Here is a 27,828-nt window from a genome sequence, read left to right as displayed (position 1 = left end):
GATTATACTATTTCTGAGATATGTTCATTTCTGTGAACCAAATATTAGGAAAAAAATCACAAAGCTAAATTTTCACATTGTAGAACAAAAAGGGCATTGTACACATTTGTAGGTTAAGGTAGGGAACCTATTCCTATTTTTCCCATATTTGACAGGCTGTCTTACAAAAATAGACAGATTTATCTTACTTGTTCCCAGGGCAACTCTTGGATATATAAGTGAATGTTACATAGGACACATGTAAAAAATGTCCTAAAAGAATTATCAAAATTGCACATTTGACATATGTTGGATTACTTGCTGTCTAGGGGTAGGGGAAAGGAGGAGGAAAATAGAAAATTTTGAAATACAAGGTTTTGCGAGGGTAAATGTTAACTATCTTAGAATGTATTTTGAAAAATAAAAAATTAAAGAAAAGGAAAAGCCATGATTATTAAAAAAATAAAAAGCAAAACCATGTAGAAAAAGATTAAAAGAAAAGAATTATCTAAAAGCTTTATAGGGGATATGGAGGCCTAACAAAATTTCTGGCACATTGATTAATTGATCCTTAGAGAGCTTTGAGTAGAGATTTGGTATGGTCCAGGACAACATGCTCAGCATTTTATTTTGTTCCAATTTGAGAATATAATTTTCTGGATTAAATACTTTCTAAAATGGCTTCTCTTCTGCCTTAGTACATAAGTATTAATCAGTAAGCAAGGGACTGATTTCAGCAGAATGGAAATTTGTAGGCAAAGTCTTGTGTAGAATAGGTATCTGAATAAAATGTCTCTAGTCATCCATTCCATTGGATTATATTGAATTTATGACTACAAAGGAATTTCTCATTCCTTGTGACCCCTTCTGTGCTCTGGGACTATAAATTACTGAGGCCATCAACAAATACTGCAGGCACAAGGGATCCTTATTATATAATTTTTTTTTTCTCAAGGAGATAACAGGGAAAGAAGCCTTAATATAAACCTTTCCCACTTGTCCAGGGAAATTAGAAAAGTCAGAGAGAATGGAAGTATAGAATCATTTCCCTTAGAAATAATTACTTATTTTTAAGACAATTGGTGAGTCTATTCCTTCATAGTTTCAGAGATTTAAGAGGGCTTGGGAAGCCATAAACAGTGACTTTAAAGAGACCAAAAATGGGGGAAAATGCAAGTACCAGAATTGTTGGAACTAAGATGACATCCCCTAAGAAGGATGTACAAGGTACTCCATAGATTGAAGGAAGATGGTGTTGTCTTGTAAATGGGATCATCTTTGTAGAAAACTGGAGGTGTATATAGTTCACAAATGAGGAAACAGGATGAGAAAGGATAGTAAAATACCTATGGAGGGATTCTGCATTATTAAGGAAATATTATTTGGAGATAAGAATGTGTCCTATGTGGGGCAGAGGGCCTCAACCAATGGGATGATTAAGGGAGTAAATTAGAATAATAAATGTAAATCAAAACAGAAACAAAAAAAAGTTCTACAATAATACCTTCTTCTCCAAACCCTACCCTCATAATGCTTTCCTTTCTTCAAATCATATCTTGTTTATCATTTGCAGTTTCATTAGGTAAGAGGCTAATTATAATAATCTAAAAATTTGCAGATATACTAGATTATATACAAAGTTACTAGAGTTGACAATTGTACAGAGAATGTCTTAATTTTGCCATTCCAGAAAAGGGCCAAGAGTGGGGATGAGGGAATATCAGGCTACAGAAAGGTTTATGGAGAAAAAGGAATTTTCCTCTTTTGTTAGAAAGACTATAAAGGTTCCAGGTTTATACTTTATTTTTGTCACCACCCATTCAAAACAAAAGGGCAGCGTCAACAAGAACAAAATTAAATGTGCTATTAATTTAATATTGGATGCCATAGAAAGCAAGGAGTTCAATGGAGAGATCTCCTGTAAAATAACTGATTGCCTCAGCAATTAGTGTTCTGGATATAGATTGCATTTTTGGAAGACTCCTTTGTCATAAGAGACTATAGTAAGTATTAAGAAAAAAAGAGAGAACGAGTAACTGACTTGTGGCTTGTAGTCCTGATTGATGAGTTCCTCACAGTTTAAGCCTTCTGCATAGCCTAGATTTAGAATGTCAGGGTCCAATGTGACTATTTGGCCAAAATATATATTTATTGGTCTCTATGGAATGATTTGCATGCTGTGGAGTCTTGGATCAAAAGTGCTTTTTCTTCAATAGAGGACAATATAATCCCGATCAGTTTAAATCAGCTTTGAGTTTTCACATCTGGGCAGGGTTCTGCAAAGTGTTAGTTGAAGGGGAAAACTACAGGTAAAAAGGGAAAAGGAACAAAACATGATTCTCCTGATTGGTTGGAAAATTTTCTGCACTATGATGAAGTGACAGTAAAACATGATAGATATTTGTCTTCATTCATGGTTGCAAAGGACTCTCATAATTTGGAGAGAGGAGAGAAACTCTGCAAAGAGAAAAATCAAAAGCAGCAATAGTTAAAACATTAACTAAACTTCACCTTAGTTTTAAACTGTCTTATGGATTGTAGTTCAAATAAATGAGAATGCTGAGCAATTTCTTTGACCCAAAACAAAAAAAGATGCAGTGATCTAGGAAAAAAGATTAACAGAACCTAAGATCAGAGTTCAAATCATGTATTAGGATAAAATCTTTCCACACAAATTCTTACATATGATTATCTATTTTTCACTTTTATCTTGTGCAGCACTACAGAATTCATCAATACATGAGATATTCTATTTCACGTTAAGAAATTCTAATGTTTAGAAAATGTTACTTTTTCCCTTTAGGGAACAACAACAACAAAAAAAAAACTGCTCCTTTAAGAATGAAGTTTTAACTTCTTATTTAAATAAGTTCATGGCCTGCTCTTACCTAATTTTGTCCTTGATAATATGGTCATTTTACCTTCAAATTACATAGTTTTGGTTGGATAGAAGATTGACAGAAAGTAAATAAAAGAGGTATTATCTGTGTTATGAGTTAATCAGGGAGAAAATAATATGAAACATTTTTTTTCTCCAGATGTGAGTAAAAAATAAAGTGGTATTCTAAAGAACTAACCCCTGGCAAGATGCTCCCTACCAATGACACTCAATTCTACCCATCATTCTTCCTATTAATGGGAATTAGAAGACATACACATCTGGATTGGCTTTCCTTTAGGCTCTGTATATCTGATTGCACTATTGGGAAATCTTATTATACTTTTTGTGATTCAGACAGAACGCAATCTCCACCAGCCAGTGTTCTATTTTCTAGCCATGTTATCTACAGCTGACCTAGGCTTGTCCACCTCCACCATCCCTAAAATTCTAGGAGTCTTATGGTTTAACCAGAGAGAAATTAGCTTTGGGAGTTGTGTTGCCCAGATGTTCTTTATTCACATGTTCACTTGTATGGAGAGTTTTGTGCTTGTAATCATAGCTTTTGATCGTTATGTTGCCATCTGCCACCCACTTAGATATAATATGATACTGACCAACAGAGTCATTGCTGTAATTCTGGCACTTTTAATCCTTTTTAATTTTGTTCTAGTTTTTCCAATAGTGTTTCTGGTCCTGAGGCTGTCCTTCTGTGGGCACCACATCATCCATCACACTTACTGTGAGCATATGGGTAATGCTAGGTTGTGTTGTGCTAACATTAAAATTAACATTTTATTTGGATTAGATCTTGTAGCTATTGCATTTGGGGATATAATCCTTATTACCCTTTTATATATAAATATACTCCATGCAGTCTTTCACCTCCCATCTAGGGAAGCTCAACTCAAAGCTCTCAAGATCTTGTCCTTTTTCATCCCAGTTCTCTTCTCTGTTCTCACTCATATATTTGGACATAATATTCCTGGATACATCCACATCCTCTTGGCTAATCTTTATGTGGTTGTATCTCCTGCACTTAATCCTGTCATTTATGGAATCAGAACAAAACAATTTTTTGAACTGGTGCTGAGACTATTTAGGAAAGCCTGGCTTTTATCAACATGACATGAAGAAACTAATTTATATTTTTTTCTGTGCTCTATATCAAGTGAACAAATGTATTTATTAAGAATTTTATGTAATGGAAAGTATATTTTTCAGTGGCAAACAACCTAAATATGCCATTCGAATAGTGTATTTGGATAATGATAATAAAGAATAATGGGAATAAGGAGAATCATAGTAGCAATAGTGAGAATAATTAACTATATCTAAAAAGAAACATGTCACTAAATGAAATCTCCAGTCTATTATCTTCTTGTTATTTTCTATTTCCATTCCTCTGATCTATATTAGATATCCCTTTGCTTTTACCTATCTTTCAGAGCAACACTGACTGGCATACATTATGATGATTCATCTATGGACTATAAGTAAATTTAATTAGGCATTAATTTGTAAAGGACAATCATTTTTAGTTTGTATATAAAAAATCAGATGCAAGTATAAGGTATGTTATTTAAATATCAATATCAAATGATAGCTTTTAGTTTCAGGTAATAATATTCTTAATAAACCAATTCTTATTTAATACAAAGGACATTCAGCTATCATACAGCTGATGATTTTCTAATTCTTCAGTTTACCAACCTCTACCAGGTCAATTAAATAGTCATAGAATTTGGAACTAAAATGAACTTCAGAAATCATTTTATCTTTTGCTTTTGGTTTAAATAAAAGAAAATTAACATTCATGTCAGAGCATCAGCACCCTGATATCATGGTGTTCTTCAAGAATGAAGGACAAACAACAATCTTTGTAAGTAAGAGTGGGAGCTGCCCTACTGAGGACCCAACTTGAACTAAATCCCTTACAATCTTGGATAAGTTTTAAGGCATTTATTTTTCATAATCTTTGTTTTAAACTAATTTCATTTCTGAATAACTTCCTCTTCGATGTTCAGAAAATAATACTTTCTAGAAAGGAATAAGAAAGAATAAAAACAATCAGTTCAAGAAAACAATCCAATGCATCAAACAATCTATGGATATATTTCACAAACACTGAAAAGAAGGGAAATTTTTATGTCAATTTTTTTCCTGTGGCCAAAGTTCCATCTATGTGATTGCAATGCTTAATTGTATTTGTAAGGACCTACAATACAATGTTCACTTTAAGAAACATACATAATTTTCTTTTTTATACAAGAAAGGATTACTTAATGTCTTTTAGGAAATTTCTATTCTTTCATATCTATATACTCAAAATAATAATAGTAAAAATATATCATACTTTAACTGATTTAAATGGTTTATCTCATTATCTATTTGTAACAACCCCATGTGAGAAATACTATTATCATCCCCCTTTGATAGAAGGTGAAACTAAGGATGAGAATATAAGTAAGTGGATCAGGTTCATAAAGCTAGAAAATACCTAAGGAAGAATTTGTACATAAATCTTCCTGGTTGAAAGTTTAACATTTTATCTACTAGAATAATATATAATTAAATAACTTAGATTTGTGTCTCATAATGTGATCTATGCTGTGTTAAGAAGGACTAATGTTTAAAATAAGGACAGTATTTTATCTTGGTCATAATATGTCAATTTTTTTTTTATTTTGGGGAACGGAATATTAGAAAGCATCCCCAAAGTTTAATCGGCATAGACTGGGGAAAGCATTGTAAACATTTAGAGATTAGAGTAGGAATCTCTTCCTATTTTTCTCATAATTGAAGGGCTGTCTTACAATAACAGACAGATTTATCCTTTTTGGTTCCAGGACAAATCTAGGATCAATGAGTAAATGTTGCACAGAGCACATGTAAGGAAAACATCCTTTAAAAATTACCAAAAGTACGTAATAAGCTATATAAGGAGACAAAATAAATTCTACCTCCCTAGAAGAGCTTGACATAATTCCTGACACTTATTAGATGCTTAATAAATAATTATTGATTATTAGAATGCTTTGAGTAAAGTTTTTGTATGGGTCAGAACAACATAATCAACATTCTATTTTGTTTAAATATAAGCATATAATTTTCTGGAGTAAATGCATTTAAAATATTCTCTTCTTTTTTTTGCCAGAGTGCATCAGTATTCACTAATAAATGATTTATTAATTTCAGCAGGGTAGAATTTTAAACACTGTCTAGTGTAGAGTAAAAGCAGAAGAAAATGAATTTAGTCACTTGTGTCATTCTTTTGGATTATAGTAAATATATGGCCACAAAGGCATATTCCATTCCTTCTGACTATTTTTGGACTCTGGGACTATAAAATCCTCATATTAGCAACAAACACTGCAGGCACAAGGGATTCTCTTTATGTAAATTTTTCTCAGGGAGTAAAGGGGGAAAGAAAGCATTTCAGCCTCACTATAAATATTTCCCAGTTGTCCAGAAAAATGAGAGAAGTCAGAGAGATGGGAGCTATACAATCATTTCCCTGACAAAGAATTATTCATTTTCAAGGCAGTTGGTGAGTCTATCCTTAATAGTTTCAAAAATTTAGAGGGTTTAGGATACCCCAAAAATAACTTTAAAGAAAGCAAAAAGGGCTCCAAAAGGCCAGTATATGGATTGTAGGAACCAAAATTGTCATCTCCAAAGATGGTTCGTCAGAGAGCCCCAAGAAATGAGCAAGCAAGTTTCTTATTAATATGTCTTATTATTAATGAGGTCATCTTAGTAGAAATCTAGAGCTGTATCTAGTTCATAAACTAGAAAGCAGGCAAAGAAAAGCTAGAATACCCATGAAGGGCTTGAAGCTGCTATAAAGCAGAATAAATTTTGTATATTAAGAATATAGTGACTCACCATGTTTGCAGCTAATAATGTGTTCTATTTCAGCCTTAACCAATAGGAGAATGAAGGGAATGAACTAGAGTAAGAAACATGAGAATAGGAATACAAAAAGTTCTGCAATAATATATCCTTACTCCAAATACACACTTGTTGTGCATCTACCTTCTTCAAACAAGATTGTAGTTACCATTTGCAATTCCATGAGAATATAGACTAATTTTAATTACCTAAAAACTTTTAGATATACTAAAGTACTGTACAAGGCAGTAGAAGTGATATTAGCTAGAGAACCTTTTACTTTTGCCAGTCCAGAAAAGCACCAAGAAGGAGAAATAGAGGAATATTAGGCTGTAGGAAGGCTTATGCAGGAGGAAAGGAATGTAACAAATTGGCTGTGAAAAATAAAAAAAAAAGACTTATATTTTCTTGTTATTGACAGGCATTAATAAGAGAAGAGCTATGAGCTGTCATAGGAATCAAGGAGTGCAACAGTGAGGCCCCTAGAGCACTGACCAATTCCCTCTGCAATGAGGTTCTGAATTCAGCCTGACGTTTTGGAGAATTCCTCTCTCAAAGGAGACTACAATAAGAGTCGAGAAGAAAGAGAGAAGGAGTGACTATTTTATGAGTTATAATCGTGCATGATGTTGAGTATATCACAATTTGTTAAGCCTTCTGTATAGCCCACATTTGGAATGTCAGGGTCCAGTGTGACTATATGGTCCAAATACCTTTTTATATTTGTTTTCTGGTTTCTGCTAAATTACTCAAACCCTGTGGAGGCTGGGTTCAAATATCTTTCCCTAACAATTGATGAAAACAAAGTCCTGATAAGTCAAAACAGCTTTGATTTGCCACAGCTGAGTAGAGCTCTGCAGAATATTAGTTGAAGGAAGAAAGTGCAGATGAAAGGAGGAGAAGAAAATAGAATTCTTCCAGTTACTGTTTGAAAACCTCCTGCACTATAATTCAAGTGGTAATGAAATGGTAAAACATTTATAATCAATTCCCTCAAGGATGACAAAAACAGTACCCTTTTCTCTATTAGATTGGAAAGTGGAAAGAAATATACCAAAATGGGAAAAGTCAAAAATAGTAAAAGGCTAAAGATTAGCTAAGCTTCATGGGAAATAAAAACTGCTTCTTCAAGAATGGAATTTTAAGGCCTTATTGGAATAGGTCAAATCATGCTCTTCCTAAATAAATACACAGACTGTCCTTGAAAATCTACTTATTTCACCTTTAAACTATAGGCTGTAGTTGGAAACAGCATTGATTAGAAGATCATGAGGGAGGTATCATCTGCATGAGTAAATCACAGAGGAAATAATACTCATGAAACATTTCTTCTTCTCCATACATTAGTTTTTAAAAAAAAAAACATTCTAAAGAACTAACCCTTGGCAAGATGCTCCCTTCCAATGACACTCAATTCCACCCATTGTTCTTCCTATTAATGGGAATCCCAGGATTAGAAGACATGCACATCTGGATTGGCTTTCCTTTCTGCTCTGTGTATTTGATTGCACTCTTTGGAAACCTCACTATCCTTTTTGTGATTCAGACAGAACGCAGCCTCCACCAGCCAATGTTCTATTTTCTAGCAATGTTGTCTTCAGTTGATGTAGGCTTGTCCACCTCCACCATCCCCAAAATGTTGGGAATCTTCTGGTTTAATCAGAGAGAAATTAGCTTTGGGAGTTGTGTTGCCCAGATGTTCTTTATTCACATGTTCACTGCTATGGAGAGTTTTGTGCTTGTGACTATGGCTTTTGATCGCTATGTTGCCATCTGCCATCTCCTTCAATATAATATGATACTGACCAATAGAGTCATTGCTGTCATTCTAGCACTTTTGATCCTGATTGATTTTATTCTGATATTTCCAATGATCTTTCTCATCCTGAGGCTGCCCTTCTGTGGGCACCACATTATCCCTCACACCTACTGTGAGCATATGGGTATTGCCCGGTTGTCTTGTGCTAACATTAAAATTAACATTTTGTTTGGATTAGGTATTATAGCTATAATTTTTGGGCATGTGATCCTTATTACCCTTTCATATATGAAGATACTCCATGCAGTTTTTCATCTCCCATTCAGGGAATCTCAGCTCAAAGCTCTCAATACCTGTGGCTCCCACATCCTTGTAATCTCATCCTTCTTTATCCCAGCCCTCTTCTCTGTTCTCACTCATAGATTTGGACACAATATCCCTGGACATATTCACATTCTCTTGGCTAATCTTTATGTGGTTGTACCTCCTGCACTTAATCCTGTAATTTATGGAATCAGAACAAAACAAATCTGGGAAGTAGTGCTGAGAATATTTAAGAAAAACAGATTTTAATCAATGTGACATGAAGAAACTAATTTACTTTTTTTATGTTCTACCTCAAATGAACTAATATAGTAATCTAAATAAGCTATTCCAATAATATGGTTGTACAGTGGTAATAAGGAATAACGGGAATCATTAGAGCAACAAACTGATTCAGTCCTATGGAAAAGGAATATGAAAAAAGAATAATATCCCTAAATGGTGAAGTCTCAAGTCTATGAAGCTAATCTTGTTCCTTTCTTTTTCTATCCTCTGATCTATATTTAAGACCCCTTCTTACTCATCAATCTTCAAAGCAGAAAAGACTGGGATACATTGTGATGATTCATTTATGGAATGTAAAAAAAATCTGGTTCTAGGAATTGACAAAATATTTCAGGATTTTCTTAGTCCGAACACACATGCAAATCTATACATACAAGGTATGTTCATTAAATCATCTTTAACAAATGGCTATCAATCCTTAGTGGAGATAGAGTGAAAAAAGGGATTATTTTCACAGATGAGGTGGGCTAGATAAGTGCAGTGGCCCCTTCTCAAAAAATTTCCCTGGATCTTTGAAATGTGTTATGTTATATTGTATGTTACTCTTTTCTATTGGTCTGAGGCATGAAAAGTTATTCTTTCTATTAAAAAAGGATCATGTGATTAGTAGATTTGAAGGATGTAAGCTATATAGTAACTCAGTTATTAAATGTCAGAGGAATAGAAGTAGCTAACCCATTCATTTTACATATGTTTAATAAATGTTTCCTACATGTATTATCCTAGATATTGAGGACAAAGGCAAAACCAAGATTATTCCTGAAGTCAGGGAGTATGCATTTTAGTGAAGAATGTGATTCTAAAGAATTAAATAAGCAAATAAGTAAATAAGAGTATGTCTTCAGAAGTGTTATACAAACTTAGCAGATGAATCAAAGATGTAAAAGAAGTTCTCACATGTGCAATGTGAGGTGATCAATTAATGTATAATTTCAAATAAAGTGAATTTAAAAAGGAATATATCACTAGTAAGGAGATTAGATTGTATAAATGAATGAGTATGCTCCTTCAAGGCCACTTATTTGCAGCCTTTAAAATATGGACTCCAAAAATTTAGTATCTGAGGCATTGTCCAATTGCATTTTGGTAACTGATTGCTATTTGCTTATTATTCTCATTTTTTTTTGCTGTATAAATGCTTTGTTTCCTATTGATTATTGTGCTTCCAAAGAACTTGCTTTAAATTCCTTATGTGAATAGTTTCTGTTGTCTTAAACATAAAGAAGGGGCAGGAGAATAAGCTGATAAAAAATCAGCAGATGTGATGCTCCATCAAAATAAAACACACACAAAATAATTAAACAAACAAATAAATAAATATGAATAAATGAATAAATAAATAAATAAAACACAAAATTTTTGATGAAGTCTTCCACTTGAAGCAAAAAACAAAACTCATACACACACACACAAACACACATACACACATACATACACAAACTTCTAACTAAATCATTAATACATGGAAGAGCAGAGCAGAAATAATAGAAAAGAAGCCCCAGTTTTCATTGAAAGGAGATCAGAAATTACTATTTTTTTATTCCTGCTTTAAAGAAGAACACACACTAGAGTAGATTTTGAATTCTATTCCTCTTGGCTCCTTTAAAGAGAATTCTACTTCTTGGATCTATTGTGAAGGAGAGATAGAAGAGGTGCCTTAAATAAGTCATACAGTTGTGCTATTTGTGTCATACTTATTCTCAAATCTTTATTCATTATCTTTCCTATACTATAGTATCATCACTCTAACTACATTTAATCCAATTCCTCTTCATCTTTAAATACCAGTATGATATGAATAAACAATATTTCATTTCATGAAAGTCAAATTAATTTCCATCCTGCTGAGTTCAAAGCACTTAAAAAATCTAGTACATAAGATGGAAAGTAATTTAAACTGAAGGGAATGGAATAATAATGTTCAAATAAAGTTATTAAACCTGATTCAATAGAAAAAATGCAAAATGTAGAGAGGTTAATAATAATTTTAGAAGGCAAAATCTCTTCAGAGATTTAATAAAGTAGCTGGCAGATAATGGATGTTTTTAAAAGCTTTTTATTTACAAGATATATGCATGGGTAATTTTTCAGCATTGACAATTGCAAAACCTTTTGTTCCAATTTTTCCCCTCCTTCTTCTCCCCTCCTCCCTGAGATGGCAGGTAGATCAATGAATGTTAAGTATGTTAAAGTATATGTTAAATACAATATATGTATACATATCCTTACAGTTATTTTGCTGTGCAAGAAGAATCGGACTTTGAAATAGTGTACACTCAACCTGTAAAGGAAATCAAAAATGCAGGTGAACAAAAATAGAGGGATTGGAAATGCTATGTAATGGTTCGCATTCATTTCCCAGAGTTCTTTGGTGGGATGTAACTGTTTTAATTCATTATTGAACAAATGGAACTGATTTGGTTCATCTCATTGTTGAAGAGAACCATGTACATCAGAATTGATCATCTTATAGTATTGTTATTGAAGTATATAATGATCTTCTTGTCCTGTTCATTTCACTCCGCATCAGTTCATGTAAGTCTCTCCAGGCCTTTCTGAAATCATCCTCCTGGTCATTTCTTGCAGAACAATAATATTCCATAATATTCATATACCACAGTTTATTCAGGCTTTTTCCAATTGATGGGAGTCCATTCAGTTTCCAGTTTTTTGCCACTACAAAGAGGGCTGCCACAAACATTCTTGTACATATAGGTCCCTTTCCCTTCTTTAAGATCTCTTTGGGATATAAGCCCAGTAGTAACACTGCTGGATCAAAGGGTATGCATAGTTTGATAACTTTTTGAGCGTAGTTCCAAATCATTCTCCAAAATGGCTGGATGCATTCAAAATTCCACCAACAATGTATTAGTGTCTCAGTTTTTCCACATCCCCTCTTACATTCAGTGTTATCTTTACCTGTCATCCTAGCCAATGTAACAGGTATGTAGTGGTATCTCAGAGTTGTCTTAATGTACATTTCTCTGTTTAATGATGACCTGGAACATTTTTTCATATGGCTAGAAATAGTTTAAATTTCTTCATCTAAAAATTGTCTGTTTGTATCCTTTAACCATTTAGCAATTGGAGAATGGCTTGACAATTCTCTACATATTTTGGAAATGGGGCCTTTATCATAACCTTTGACTGTAAAATGTTTTCCAGTTTATTGTCTCCCTTCTAATCTTTTCTGCATTAGTTTTCTTTGTACAAAGGCTTTTTAGTTTGATATAATCAAATTTTTCTATTTTGTGATCAATAATGATCTCTAGTTCTTCTTTGGTCACAAATTCCTCCTCCACAGGTCTTAGAAGTAAACTATCCTATGTTCTTTTAATTTATTTATAACCTCATTCTTTATACCTAGATTATGAACACATTTTGACCTTATCTTGGTGTATGGTGTTAAGTGTGTGTCAATGCCTAGTTTCCAATTTTCCCAGCAGTTTTTGTCAAACAGTGAATTCTTATCCCAGTTCTTATCTTTGGGCTTGTCAAACACTAGATTATTGACTACTTTGTCCATTGAACCTAACCTATTCCACTGATCAAGTAGTCTATTTCTTAGCCAATATCAAATGGTTTTGGTAGTTGCTGCTTTATGAAATAGTTTTAGATCTGATACAACTAGGCCACTTTCATTTGATTTTTTTTTTTTTCATTAGTTCCCTTGAAAATATTGATGGTTTGTTCTTCCAGATGAATTTTGTTGTTATTTTTTCTGGGTCATTAAAATAGGTTTTTGGGCATAGCACTAAATAAATAGATTAGTTTAGGTAGCATTGTCATCTTATTATATATGCTTGCCCAATCCAAGAGCATTTGATATGTTTCCAATTGGTTAGATCTGACTTTATTTGTATGGAAAGTGTTTTGTAGTTTTGCTTATGTAGTTCCTGACTTTCCTTTGGCAGATAGATTCCCAAATTTTTTATGCTACAGGCAGTTACTTTAAATGGAATTTCTCTTTATAACTCTAACTGTTGGATTTTGTTAGTGACATATCAGAATGCTGATGACTTATGTGGGTTTATTTTGTATCTTGCAACTTTGCTAACGGTGTGGCTTATTTCTAATAGCTTTTTAATAGAATCCCTGGGGTTCTCTAAGTATACTATCATGTCATCTGCAAAGAGTGATAATTTGGTTTCCTCATTGCCTACTCTAATTCCTTTAATCTCTTTCTCAACTCTTATTGCTAAAACTAGCATTTCTAAGACAATATTGAATAATAATGTTGATAGTGGGCAACCTTGTTTCACTCTTGATCTTGTTGGGAATGGTTCTAATTCATCCCCATTATGTATTATGCTTACTGATGGTTTTAAATAGATGCTACTGATTATTTTAAGGAAAAGTCCATTTATCCCTATACTCTCAAGTGCTTTTAATAGGAATGGATGTTGGATTTTCTAAATGCTTTTTTCTTCATCGATTGAGATGATCTTTTTTTTGTTAATTTGATTATTGATATAGTCAATTGTGCTAATAGTTTTCCTAATATTGAATCAGCCCTGCATTCCTGGTATAAATCCTAATTGGTCATGTTGTATTATCTTGTGGATGATTTTCTGTAATCTTTTTGCTAATATCTTATTTAAGATTTTTGCATCAATATTCATTAGGAAGATTGGTCTATAATTTTCTTTCTCTGTTTTCAACCTATCTGGTTTAGGTATCAGTACCATGTCTGTCTCATAAAAAGAATTTGATATGCGTCTTTCATTCCCTATTTTTTCAAATAGTTTATATAACATTGGAGTTACTTTTTCTTTAAATGTTTATTAGAATTCACATGTAAATTCATCTGGTCCTTGGGATTTTTTCTTAGGGAGTTGATTAATAGCTTGTTCTATTTCTTTTTCTAAAATGGGACTATTTAAGCAATTTACTTCCTCCTCTGAAATGAACAAATTTTCTGGGTCAAAATGCTATGGCCCGACACATGAGACTTCCGGCCAAGATGGCGGCGTGGAGGCAGACAGCTGCTTGAGCTCCTCGTTTTCTCTCAGAACTTACTTCATGACAAGCCTCTGACTTAATGCTTGACCCACAAAGAAATCCACAAATTATCACCAAGAGAAGACATCCTTGAAAGTCGCCAGAAAAGGTCTGTGTTTGTTCGGGGGAGGGTCAATCAGACTGGGCGCAGACTGAGGGCAGACAGCCAGAGCAAGACAGGCAGCTCACACAGCTCAGACCGGAGGGGGAGGGGTGTGATCTCTGCCGTTTCTGCAAAAGGGCTTTTGCCCCAGTGTGGATGCTCCGTCTTGGCAGCAAGCCAGGAGCAGCGGAGAGGGTGTAAACACCGGAGGTGAAGATTAAAACCCCAGAAAGCCAGCGTCTCTCAGAGCCCGGCCACCCCCAACCCCCACCTGGACTGACTCGGTGTGTTCTCAGAGCCTCAGAGCTCAGACTCAGTACAGTCATTGCTGTTCTGTTAGTGGCTCTCTGCTGCCCTACCCCCAGTCTGTAGAGGAAGCCCATTAATACCATCCAACCCCATCCCCCGCAAAACAGACCAATTGTTTCTCTTGTCAGTTTGTTTTCTTTGATTCCTACTCTGACAAAATGAACAAAAAATTCAAAAGGGCTCTAACCATTGACAGCTTCTGTGTGGAGAGGGAGCAGACTTCAAATGCTGAGGAGACTAGGAACAGAATGTCCCCAGATGTATCCCCTGGGAGGGATATAAGCTGCTCCTCAATACAAAAGAACCTCATAGAGGAAATCAAAAAGGCTCTCACAAGAGAGCTGGAAGAGAAATGGGAAAAGGAAAGGGAAGCTTGGCAAGAGAGCCTGGAGAAGTCATCACATGCATTCAAAGAAAGAATGGATAAAGAAATAAAATCATTGAGAAACAAGATTAGTGAGCTGGAAAAGGTAAACAACTCCAAGGAAAACAGGATTAGTGAGCTGGAAAAGGTAAACAACTCCAAGGAAAACAGGATTAGAGAGCTGGAAAAAGAAATCAGCTCTCTAAAAAATAAAATGGATAAAATGGAAAAAAATTCCATAGAAGATAAAAACTCAATTGGACAATTACAAAGAGATATAAAAAAAGTGAGTGAAGAAAATACATCATTGAAAATTAGACTGGAACAAGTAGAAATGAATGACTCAAGGAGAAACCAAGAGGGAGTCAAGCAAAACCAGAGAAATGAAACAATTGAAAAGACTGTCAAGTACCTTACCAGAAAGACAACAGACCTGGAAAACAGATCCAGGAGAGACAATTTGAGAATAATCGGACTCCCTGAAAAATGGGAGGAAAAAAAGAGCTTGGACACCATTTTCGAGGAAATTATCAAAGAGAACTGCCCAGACGTTTTGGAAACAGAGGGTAAAATAGACATTGAGAAAATTCATCGATCACCTACTGAAAGGGACCCTAAAATCAAAACGCCAAGAAATATAGTGGCCAAGTTCAAGAACCATCAGACAAAGGAAAAGATATTGGAAGCTGCTAGAAAAAAACAATTCAGATATGGAGGATCCACAATAAGGATAACACAGGATCTAGCAGCGTCCACATTAAAAGAACGCAGGGCCTGGAACATGATATTCCGAAAGGCTAAGGAACTTGGTATGCAGCCAAGAATAACTTACCCAGCAAGAATGAGCATCGTTTTCCAGGGAAGAAGATGGACATTTAACGAAATAAATGAATTCCATCTATTTTTGATGAAAAAACCAGACCTACATAAGAGGTTTGATCTTCAAATACAGAACTCAAGAGACTTCTAAAAAAGGTAAAAAGAAATCTTGAGAACTATACTTCTGTCAAAAAAATATGTAAAGAACATATGTACAATTAGTCTTAGAAAATAGAGGTGGAAAGGAGATTATATCATAAAAAAGTATAAAGTGGTGGTACTACATCTCATGAAGAGGCAAAGATAACCTATTATATCTGAGAGAAAGAAAGGAGGGAGATGAACATAGCGTGTATCAATAGACATATTCGATTTATGGTGAAACTTCTTCCACTTCATTGAAAAGTGAAAGGGAAGGAGTAAGCTAAGGGGAAGGGAATACAGTAATTTCGAGGAAAAGGGGTAAAATAAAGGGAGGATCTTTAAGGTGGGGGAGGGAGCCTAAAAAGGGAGGGCTGTGAAAAGCAAGTGGTGTTTACCAGTTTAATACTGGATAGGAGGGTAAAAGGGAAGGAAAGGGGAAAAGCATAAGCAGGGGTTAATAGGATGGCAAGCAATATAGAATTAGTCCTTCTAACCATAAATGTGAATGGGGCAAACTGCCTCATAAAGAGGAAGCAGTTAGCAGACTGGATTAAAAGTCAGAATCCTACTATATGTTGTTTACAGGAAACACACCTGAAACAGGATGAGACATTCAAACTAAAAGTAAAAGGGTGGAGCAGAATCTATTATGCTTCAGGCAAAACCAAAAAAGCAGGAGTAGCCATCCTCATCTCAGATCAAGCAAAAACAAAAATTGATCTAATTAAAAGAGATAAGGAAGGGCATTATATCCTGCTAAAGGGAAGCATCAATAGTGAAGCAGTATCAATATTAAACATGTATGCACCAAGTGGTGCAGCATCTAAATTCTTAAAAGAGAAATTAAGAGAGCTGCAAGAGGAAATAGATAGCAAAACTATAATAGCTGGAGATCTCAACCTTGCACTCTCAGAATTAGATAAATCAAACCACAAAATAAATAAGAAAGAAGTCAAAGAGGTAAATAGAATACTAGAAAAGTTTGATATGATAGATCTTTGGCGAAAGCTAAATGGAGACAGAAAGGAATATACTTTCTTCTCAGCAGTTCATGGAACCTATACAAAAATTGATCATATACTAGGGCATAAAAACCTCAAAATCAAATGCAGTAAGGCAGAAATAGTAAATGCATCCTTTTCAGACCATAATGCAATCAAAATAACATTTAATAAAAAGCCAGGGGAAAATAGACCAAAAAATAATTGGAAACTAAATAATCTTATACTAAAGAATGATTGGGTAAAACAGCAAATCATAGACATAATTAATAACTTCACCCAAGAAAATGACAATAATGAGACATCATACCAAAATGTGTGGGATACAGCCAAAGCAGTAATTAGGGGAAGTTTTATATTTCTACAGGCCTACCTGCATAAAATAGAGAAAGAGAGGGCCAACGAATTGGGTTTACAACTAAAATTGCTAGAAAAGGAACAAATTAAAAACCCCCAGACAAACACAAAACTTGAAATTCAAAAAATAAAAGGTGAGATTAATAAAATTGAAAGTAAAAAAAACTATTGAATTAATTAATAAAACTAAGAGTTGGTTTTATGAAAAAACCAACAAAATAGACAAACCCTTAGTAAACCTGATTAAAAAAAGGAAAGAGAAAAAGCAAATTGATAGTCTTGAAAATGAAAAGGGTGAACTCACCACTAATGAAGAGGAAATTAGAACAATAATTAGGAGCTACTTTGCTCAACTTTATGCCGATAAATTCGATAACTTAAATGAAATGGAAGAATACCTTCAAAAATATAGCTTGCCCAGATTAACAGAGGAAGAAGTAAGTAGTTTAAATAGTCCCATCTCAGAAAAAGAAATAGACCAAGCTATTAACCAACTTCCTAAGAAAAAATCCCCAGGACCAGATGGATTTACAGGTGAATTCTACCAAACATTTAAAGAACAACTAACTCCAATGCTATGTAAACTATTTGAAAAAATAGGGATTGAAGGAGTCCTACCAAATTCCTTCTATGACACAGACATGGTACTGATACCTAAACCAGGTAGATCGAAAACTGAGAAAGAAAACTATAGACCAATTTCCTTAATAAATATTGATGCTAAAATCTTAAATAAGATATTAGCAAATAGACTTCAGAAAATCATCCCCAGGATAATACACTATGACCAAGTGGGATTTATACCAGGAATGCAGGGCTGGTTTAATATTAGGAAAACTATTAGTATAATTGACCATATTAATAATCAAATTAATAAAAACCATATGATCATCTCAATAGATGCAGAAAAGGCATTTGATAAAATCCAACATCCATTCCTACTAAAAACGCTTGAGAGTATAGGAATAAATGGACTATTCCTTAAAATAATAAGGAGCATATATTTAAAACCTTCAGTAAACATCATATGTAACGGTGATAAACTAGAACCTTTCCCTGTAAGATCAGGAGTGAAACAAGGTTGCCCACTATCACCATTACTATTCAATATAGTACTAGAAACTCTAGCCTTGGCAATAAGAGCCGAGAAAGAGATCCAAGGAATTAGAGTAGGAAATGAAGAAATCAAATTGTCACTTTTCGCAGATGACATGATGGTATACTTAGAGAACCCCAAAGACTCTGCTAAAAAGCTATTAGAAATAATTCAGAATTTTAGCAAAGTCGCAGGATACAAAATAAATCCACATAAATCCTCAGGATTTTTATACATTACCAACACAATCCAACAGCAAGAGATACAAAGAGAAATTCCATTCAAAATAACAGTTGATAGTATCAAATATTTGGGAATATATATACCAAAGGAGAGTCAGGAATTATATGAGCAAAATTACAAAACACTTGCCACAAAAATAAAGTCAGATTTAAATAATTGGAAAGACATTCAATGTTCTTGGATAGGCCGAGCGAATATAATAAAGATGACAATACTCCCCAAACTAATCTATTTATTTAGTGCTATACCAATCAGACTCCCAAGAAACTATTTTAATGACCTAGAAAAAATAACAACAAAATTCATATGGAAGAATAAAAGGTCGAGAATTGCAAGGGAACTAATGAAAAAAAAGTCAGAGAAAGGTGGTCTAAGTGTACCTGATTTAAAGCTATACTATAAAGCAACAGTCACCAAAACCATTTGGTATTGGCTAAGAAATAGACTAGTTGATCAGTGGCATAGGTTAGGTTCACAGGACAAGATAGTGAATAAAAATAGCAATCTAATCTTTGACAAACCCAAAGATCCCAAATTTTGGGATAAGAACTCATTATTTGACAAAAACTGCTGGGAAAACTGGAAATTAGTATGGCAGAAACTAGGCATGGACCCACATTTAACACCACATACTAAGATTAGATCAAAATGGGTCCAAGATTTAGGCATAAAGAACGAAATCATAAATAAATTGGAGGAACAGGGGATGGTTTACCTCTCAGACTTGTGGAGGAGGAAGGAGTTTGTGTCCAAGGGAGAACTAGAGACTATTATTGATCACAAAATAGAACATTTTGATTACACCAAATTAAAAAGTTTCTGCACAAACAAAACTAATGCAAACAAGATTAGAAGGGAAGTAACAAATTGGGAAAAAATTTTTACAGTTAAAGGTTCTGATAAAGGCCTCATCTCCAAAATATACAGAGAATTGACTTTAATTTATAAGAAATCAAGCCATTCTCCAATTGATAAATGGTCAAAGGATATGAACAGACAATTTTCAGATGATGAAATTAAAACTATTTCCACTCATATGAAAGAGTGTTCCAAATCACTATTGATCAGAGAAATGCAAATTAAGACAACTCTGAGGTATCATTACACACCTGTCAGATTGGCTAAGATGACAGGAACAAATAACGATGAATGTTGGAGGGGCTGTGGGAAAACTGGGACACTGATGCATTGTTGGTGGAGTTGTGAAAGAATCCAACCATTCTGGAGAGCAATCTGGAATTATGCACAAAAAGTTATCAAAATGTGCATACCCTTTGACCCAGCCATACTACTACTGGGCTTATACCCCAAGGAACTACTAGAGAAGGGAAAGGGTCCTGTATGTGCCAAAATGTTTGTGGCAGCCCTTTTCATAGTGGCTAGAAGCTGGAAGATGAATGGATGTCCATCAATTGGAGAATGGTTGGGTAAACTATGGTATATGAATGTTATGGAATATTATTGTTCTATAAGAAATGACCAACAGGAGAAATACAGAGAGGCTTGGAGAGACTTACATCAACTGATGCTGAGTGAAACGAGCAGAACCAGAAGATCATTATACACTTCAACAATGATACTGTACGAGGATGTATGCTGATGGAAGTGGATTTCTTCAACATAGAGAAGAGCTAATCCAAATCCAATTGATTAATGATGGACAGAACCAGCTACATCCAGAAAAGGAACACTGGGAAATGAATGTAAACTGTTATTTTTACCTTCTGAATCCAATTCTTCCTGTGCAACAAAAAATTCGGTTCTACACACATATATTGTATCTAAATTATACTGTAATATATTTAACATATATAAGACTGCTTGCCATCTGGGGGAGGGGGTTGGGGGAGGAAGGGAAAAAATCTGAATAGAAGTAAGTGCAAGGGATAATGTTGTAAAAAATTACCCATGCATATGTACTATCAAAAAATGTTATAATTATAAAATAAAATAAAAAATTAAAAAAAAATGCTATGGCCCATACTTGCATTCTTATTGTTTCCTGTTGTGAATAAGATGAGATCTGATAAATATTCACTCCTTGAATTTGCCATATGTTTTAGCATATCCAAATAACATTAAACAGTATCTACAACAAAAGCTAACATTTATACAGTGCTTTAAATTTTTCAAAAGATTTTACATGTATTATTTAATTTCAAGGAGCTCTGTAACCTTGTCCTTATTATCTCCTCCTCAATCCGCTTTACCCAAAGACCAATTTTACCCAATACCCAAGTTAGCCAATTTTACCTCCACAATATCTCTCCCACGCAATCTCTTCTTCTCTACCTACACAACCAGCACCTTAGTTCAGGTCTTCATCACATCTTTTGAAAAACAGTAAACATTTCCTATTGGTTTCCTTGCCTCATGTCCCTTCGCATTCTCCATAATGTTGTCAAAGCTATTTTCTTTAAGTAGATATTTAATGATTTTTCTTTGGTTAATTAATTTCTACTGCCTCTAAGATAAGTTTTTCATTTTTAAACCCTTTTATCATCTTGCTCCAAATTATTTTTTAGTATCCCCTTCCTGCATTCATTAATGAGAGTACAACCAAACTACACTCTCTATTCATTACATAGGGCACCTCAATTTCCATTTCTACATCCTTGACCCATTCCAGAAATAAATTTCTCCTTCATGTCCAACTCATTATTTTAAATATGCAGCTCATTTCTCACTTTCTAACAATGTCTTCCATAATCAACCATATCCTACTGTCTTTCCTTCCTGTATTCTTTTTAACCACAATTCATTTATTTAGTAATTATTCCATATGTATTCTATCATTACACATGCGTGTACATGATTTCCATTTTGATAGAATCTAATTTCCACAAAAGCAAAGATTGCTTTAATTATTTTTGTCTTTGTATCTCCCAACCCAGCACAATGATTGCCATATTATTGGATCACACTACAATCTTTGGAAATAGATACTATAGTATTATTATCTACACATCACAGAAGAAAATAGAGGTTTAGATAGCTGAATTAACTTCCTCATAGTCAAAGAGATACATTTTGGAGCCAGGATTCAAAACCTGTTCTTTCCTTCAGCATTTTCTGAATTGCATACATATATACATGATATAAACCTGACATTTGTTACTCATGGAAAGAAACCTTTTGTTGAGAGATCTCCCCAGTGTTCAAAATCCATATGAAATCTTACATTCCTATTGAATACAGAGAAGAGGGCCCCACTGATTATTATACTATTTTGATATTGAACAAGACAGAGCTTTTTCAGCCATGAAATATTTCATCGTTTTGCCCTGGTATGTTATACAATTCCATATTGTCTGTTCTTTGTGACAATAATTATCTTGAGAATGACTCCTGAATCTAAATATCTCCAACTCTTGGAGTTATTTACTGTAGCTATTTAACTTTATCCAAGAAAAATCACATCTTAATAGGAGTACTCATATTCAAAACTGTCTTAGAGATCTTATATTACTCTTTATCAAAGACAAAGTAATAATATTTGAATTTAATGGATGATAAAAACTGAATTCATTTCAAAGGACCTCTCTTAAAGGCACAATGTTCTTTGGGAATATTTCCTTTCTGAGTGATTTGTCTTCTAAAAATGTAGTTAGTTCAATGAACAAATGAATAATTAAATGCAAAAATTGTTGGTGCAAAAATTAATATGCTATAGTTTAAAATTTTAGGGAGAAAGAAATAAGGTGGAAATATTATTTCCTGATGGAGCTTGTTCAGTTATAGAAAAAAAGTAGAAAATTAAACAATGAGTGTATAATTATCAAGCTTGCCTCTAAAGGAAAGAAGAGAAAATGCATCACCCTTCCTTCTTTACAGAAGTAGAAGATTATGGTTCAAACTCAGCAGACAGTTTTGATTCTTCCCTCCTAAATTTTTGACTCCAGGTATGATTTTCTAAATATTATGGGAATATGTTCAGAAAGATGATGATAAAACAACCAAAGACATTAATAGATTTAAATAATAACAGAAATAAAAAGAAGTAGAAATGGCCTCAGTATATTTATTTCAGTGAAGAAAGGATTTGCTACCTAATTATAATGTCTTTTTACACATATATTACCTAGGTAAGAAGGTAAGAAACAAACAAAAATGATTATCTAGAAGCATTACTTTTAGCCTGAATGGAGATAAGATGTTAATGATTATGAACAAGATTATGATCAATATCATTGCATAAATAACATTCAAGGAGAGTTATATAGTCAGTGGAATTAACTTTTGAACTACGAAGTGGGTGGATTTCCTTCCATCAGAGAAGAATATTACGATTTTCATAAGAATAGTTACTTTTTAAGAATGTTTACCTTCATCACTTGTTCCATAATTCCAATGTAAGCTGATTTTAGTAAAAATCTGCAAATGATTGCTATGTTTTGGGGAGAAAACCTCCAGGGAGAATGAGTCCATCTATTGAGCCTTCATACTCTCCAAATTACCTTGCTAACATTTTCCCCTCCATCAACCAAAATGGACTAATTACTGGCTGTGTCATCAATTTCACATTTTCTTCCTGTAGAGGACTATAGATAGTGGAAGAACTCTGGGTGAGGTATAAGACCCTTCACTCCTGAGAAGTCAGAGAGTATGAACACCAAAATGAGGTGAGAATACAAAAGGGAAAAATGGGGACCGGATATTGCTAGCAGGTTTCCTCTGAGCTGAAGGGTCTTATACCTCACCAAGTTCCCCCACTATCTGTGGCCCTATGCACCTTCCTCTACTTTTGAATATTTTCAGATACTATTCCTGAGACATCAGGACACATTCTTCTCATTTTTGCCTCTTGAAATCCTCCAAAGTTCAATCACATAGCCATCTCTTCATGAAACCAGCCAAAATTCCTCTTAGATGTCCATGTTCTCATAATTTGTATGAAAAGGTGGTATGCAAAGTAGAGAATCCAGTTTATAGTGAACACCTAATATATAGCTGTTGCTAGATTAATTGATTTATTGAGCCCAAATTTTGTACTTGAAAAACATCATAGGAAAAACTTTCTAAGTTCAGAGTCCAGACTCAGATTATTCTCTTGCTTAGGTTAACAAGTGATTAAAAAAAATGAAACAATATCTGAGAGTTCCTCCTCTCATTCATAATTACTCCCAATATAAAATGAATGTTTCCCAGAAGAGATGACTATTGATTAAATGTGTTTTATTCAAATAATACTTTCTTATAAAATAATTTACATGAAATTGGAAATGTAGATACCCCACTATTGACTTTTGCTAATGAAAGTATAACTTTGATGTTTGATTACTAACAATATTTGGGGTTGCATTGTCTTTCTTTTGATTCAAGCAAATAAATAGCTTTTCATGTTGATATGAAAAGAAAAGAAAGGTCAGACATTTGTTCTTTTAATGATATAATGAAGTTGAGATTGGGTCTTGCCAAGTTATTGTTAATATTTGTCAGTTCAACCACTTTAATGAAGCAGACAATTGAACTTTAAAAAGTGATATTATTTGAAAGTTAATTTAGTAAACCATTGACAAATAAGTTTGGTAACCCTTCCCAAATAGATAAATGATCAAAAGATAAAAGCAAAAAAATTACAAAAAGAATTAAGTATTCATAACTATAAAAAAGTTCCAAATCAATTATAATAAAAGAAATACAAAGCAAATCAATCTTAAAGTTCCATCTCAAACCCACAAAATTATCAAAGATGACAAAAATAGCACTATCCAGTATTGGGATCTTTTTTTCTAGAGGACTCCACACTTTCCAGGTAGCTCTCCATTTTCCATCAGTGTCGATGCTTGGTTTCCATTCCACAAAATATTATAAAACCATTCCGTGTACCCCCTGATAAACATCTTGCCAACCATTGTTCATCTTTTTGTTTTGCCTTGCTCCATTGGCCTGTAAACTCTTTATTTACTGAAAGTATTGTATTTCTTTTCTTATTTCTAGTCACTAGGACTAAGCAGTATGTTGGTGTTTAATAAATATTTATTGAAATGAAGGGATTGTGGAAAGATAGAAACAAATTCATTGTTGGTGGAGGATAACCATTTTGGAAAGAACTTTACAATTCTGTAAATAAAGTGATAAGATGTCCATATTCTTTAAATCAGAGGCTCCATAAAGAGGCATACACCTAGAGGAAGTTAATGATAAAGACAGTTCCCATATACATCAAAATATTTATAAACAGCATCTTTTTTCATACCAATTTGAAAGACATTAGGTGCCTATCATGTGAGTACTATCTAAACTAATTGTGATACTATGTTATAAAAATACAGAGAAGCATGGAAAGATTTAAATGAATTTATGTAGAGAGAAGAAGAGATAAGAAAATATTATATATAGTACCTAGACAGATGAAACCCATACATTAAAAAAGAGAATACAATAAAATTATAATTATCAACCATGATTCAAATAAAGAGCTGTGAAAAGGCAACCTCAAAGTAACTATTTCAAGGCATTTGGAGGATAACAGTAGTCATAAAAAGCATATTTTCCAACTCTTTTGATATATTGCTTATTTTTATTAATTTTTCTTCCTCTTAAAACAAAACAAAACAAAACAAAAAGCTTCTTCACCAGCCCTGAAATTGGGAGGACCTGAGTTCAAATATGACCTCAAACACTTATACTATATAGCTATGTGATCCTGGGCATTGGGGGGAAAAAAACTTCTTTGTTATATGTGATGCCTTTTTCTGTGGGGGAGGGGAAGTTTACTAAGGACAGCTATGGTTATATAAAAAACAGTAGACATCAGTTAAAGAAACATATCCAATGTAGTTACATTCTCATTTAAAAATGACTTGGATTAAGGGGGGGAAAAACACAAGAATCAAATAAATTTGGTTTCTTGAAAATGGGATTAATATGAATTTTAAAATATTGTGAATATACAATTTTCAAAAATACATTATATCCTAAATAAATTTAAGATTTTGAATTTAACATGTTCTTCATGTTAAAATTATTTGACCAAAGTTTTTTGTGTTTAGGACTTTTGTAAAATATTGTGATTAATGAAACTTATTTCCAAGAATCAATGAACAAATGCATTTTGCATAACATATAAAGAAAAAAGATTAAATAATTAAATTGTTTTCCATTCATGATTTTAGACTTCAGTATTGACTATTTGATTGTGAAAGTGTAGTTTTGATGTTTAACAGTTACTGATAGCTAGGGTTGGATTGTTTCTCTTTTTAATCTAAGCAAAGAAATAACAGGGTGATAGGAAAAGAAAAGAAAGGCTAAAGATCTTTTTATCTTCTAATGGCAAAACTATGTTGTGATTGAGACTTGCAAGTTACAATATTTATAAATTCATCCATTTTAGTAAAGCACATAATTTGGTCATAAAAAATGATCTTATCCCAAAATGGATCCAATTAATCATTGGTAAACCGGTTTAACTCTACATTGTTCTCTCTAGTACCTTGCTCCTTTATCTTCTTGATGATCTTATCCTGCCAATGTTCACTATTGGATTACTCCCTCCCTCTGCTGCCTTCACTTACAGGCTGATGAATGAAAATGGAGAAGACCACTGAATTAGGTCCAATAAGAATATGTTAAATAATCTTAACTGGGCCTCATTGCAACAATCCTTGCTTCATACTGTTCTTAAATTTTTCTTTGAAAAATTGATACTATTAATTGAAAATCCTTCTTTTTCCCTCCTTTTCCTCATCTTACATTACTGAAATGACTACCACTGCTCTCCTCCATGCCAAGATAGACTCCTTTATGTGCAAAAGTGATCCCATTCTATTCCATCTTGTCCAGTAAATTATCCCTTTATTATCCCCCTACCCTTACTTAATCTTCAGTTTCTATTTGTACACCAGTTGCTTCCCTAATGTCTACAAATACAAAATTCTTCCATTTAAAAAAAAGCCTTAATCCATCTCTCCACATCTGCTATCATCCTTTATATTGTGGCTAAACATTTTTAGAAAATTATTTACATTTGATACCTCACCTTTCTTCTCTCTTCCTAACTATCTTTACTCTCTCTTATAATCTCTTCATTTGACATGTCCTGAAAAAACTTATGAGACAAAGTATCCAGCTATTGATAATCAGTTTATTAACTAGGCTTACCTGTAAACAATAAATTAATTATCAGTGGTTTTTCTCAATAACTAAAGACCACAAGAAAGATTCTGAAACCCTTAAATCAGGTGTGTTCCTTTGGACAAGTTAAAGTTAACTCTGATTGATTAATATTTAATGAAAAAGTGAGCTCTACAGGAGATTGATCAGCTGAGAATATGGCTGGATCATAAGATATTAGCTCCCTTCAGTAATCTGGGCACTCCTATCAAGTGTTCTCTGGTTTGACTTCTTCATAAGTTGGGCTACCCTAAATTCAAATTAAAGGGAGCAAGGACAGAAATTCATTCCCCTGAGGAGGGACCAAATTCAATCTGAATACTATTTATGTCATAGACAGAAATCAGGCTCCATTTTGGGTAGTATTCAGCCCAGAGGATTCGATGCCTCAAATAGATATGTTGAATACAGCTGAAATCTTTATAACATACTTTTTCTGAGAGGGGCCTTTGGCCTTTTGACATAGAAGGGAATATTATAAATTATTATTAATAATCAAATGGTGCAGCATTAAAATTAATTTGTCTCAGATGTTCTACTAAGTTAACAATGGACTCTTCCAATCCAATGGCCTGTTCTCAATCATCATCCATCTTGACTTCTTTGTAACTTTTGAGTCTTTCAGTCATCCTTTTCTTCTTAATATCCTCTCTCTGCAGATTTTTCTTAGCATGGCTTTTTTTCTGATTCTTTTCCTACCTAACTAGCTACTGCTTTTCAGTCAATTTTGCTGAAATTTCACTCAAGTTATGCTCATTATTTGTTGTTATTCCCCATAATTCTGTCATTGGTCCCTTTTTATTTTCCCACTGCCTTATTTCACTTAGCTATCTCATAAAGTCCCATGGATTCATCTCTGATCTCTATGCAGAAGACTCTCAGATCTATTTGTTTAGGCTTAATCTCTCTGCTAAATTCCAGTTTTACTCCTCCAACTGCTTATTGGATATCTGGAACTGAATGTCTTTTAGCCATCTTAAATTTAATATGTTGAATATACTTCATTATATTTATTTCATATCCTCTTCTGTTCCTAATTTGGCTCTTAATTTAATGGGTAAGGTATATTTTGGAGTTTAAGTACACTAGCTCATGGAACTGACTAAAATCTCAACTTCTGCAAGAAGCAAGTATCACTCCTTTGTGCGTGATTATTT

At 33.6% G+C, this 27,828-nt stretch overlaps 1 protein-coding gene and 1 pseudogene across 1 annotated transcript; both read left to right on the top strand.

The window, feature by feature from the left end:
• The first annotated feature begins 3,066 nt into the window (after positions 1-3,066).
• On the top strand, positions 3,067-3,985 carry LOC141562502 (olfactory receptor 52E8-like; annotated as a pseudogene).
• Positions 3,986-8,141: 4,156 nt separating this feature from the next.
• Positions 8,142-9,083, top strand: LOC141562500 (olfactory receptor 52E8-like). Its single transcript, XM_074302527.1, has one exon. It carries the CDS (start codon positions 8,142-8,144, stop codon positions 9,081-9,083), a length of 942 nt encoding a protein of 313 aa, XP_074158628.1.
• The last annotated feature ends 18,745 nt before the right edge of the window (positions 9,084-27,828 follow it).

This window comes from Sminthopsis crassicaudata, chromosome 3 (assembly GCF_048593235.1).
Source record: "Sminthopsis crassicaudata isolate SCR6 chromosome 3, ASM4859323v1, whole genome shotgun sequence".
In the NCBI taxonomy this organism is placed as follows: domain Eukaryota; kingdom Metazoa; phylum Chordata; class Mammalia; order Dasyuromorphia; family Dasyuridae; genus Sminthopsis; species Sminthopsis crassicaudata.
Note: the sequence above shows the minus strand (reverse complement) of the source record. Positions and strands in the feature narration are given on the sequence as shown.

Coding starts and splice junctions, on each gene's coding strand:
- LOC141562500 (XM_074302527.1), top strand. CDS start 8,142: ATGCTCCCTTCCAATGACACTCAATTCCACCCATTGTTCTTCCTATTA.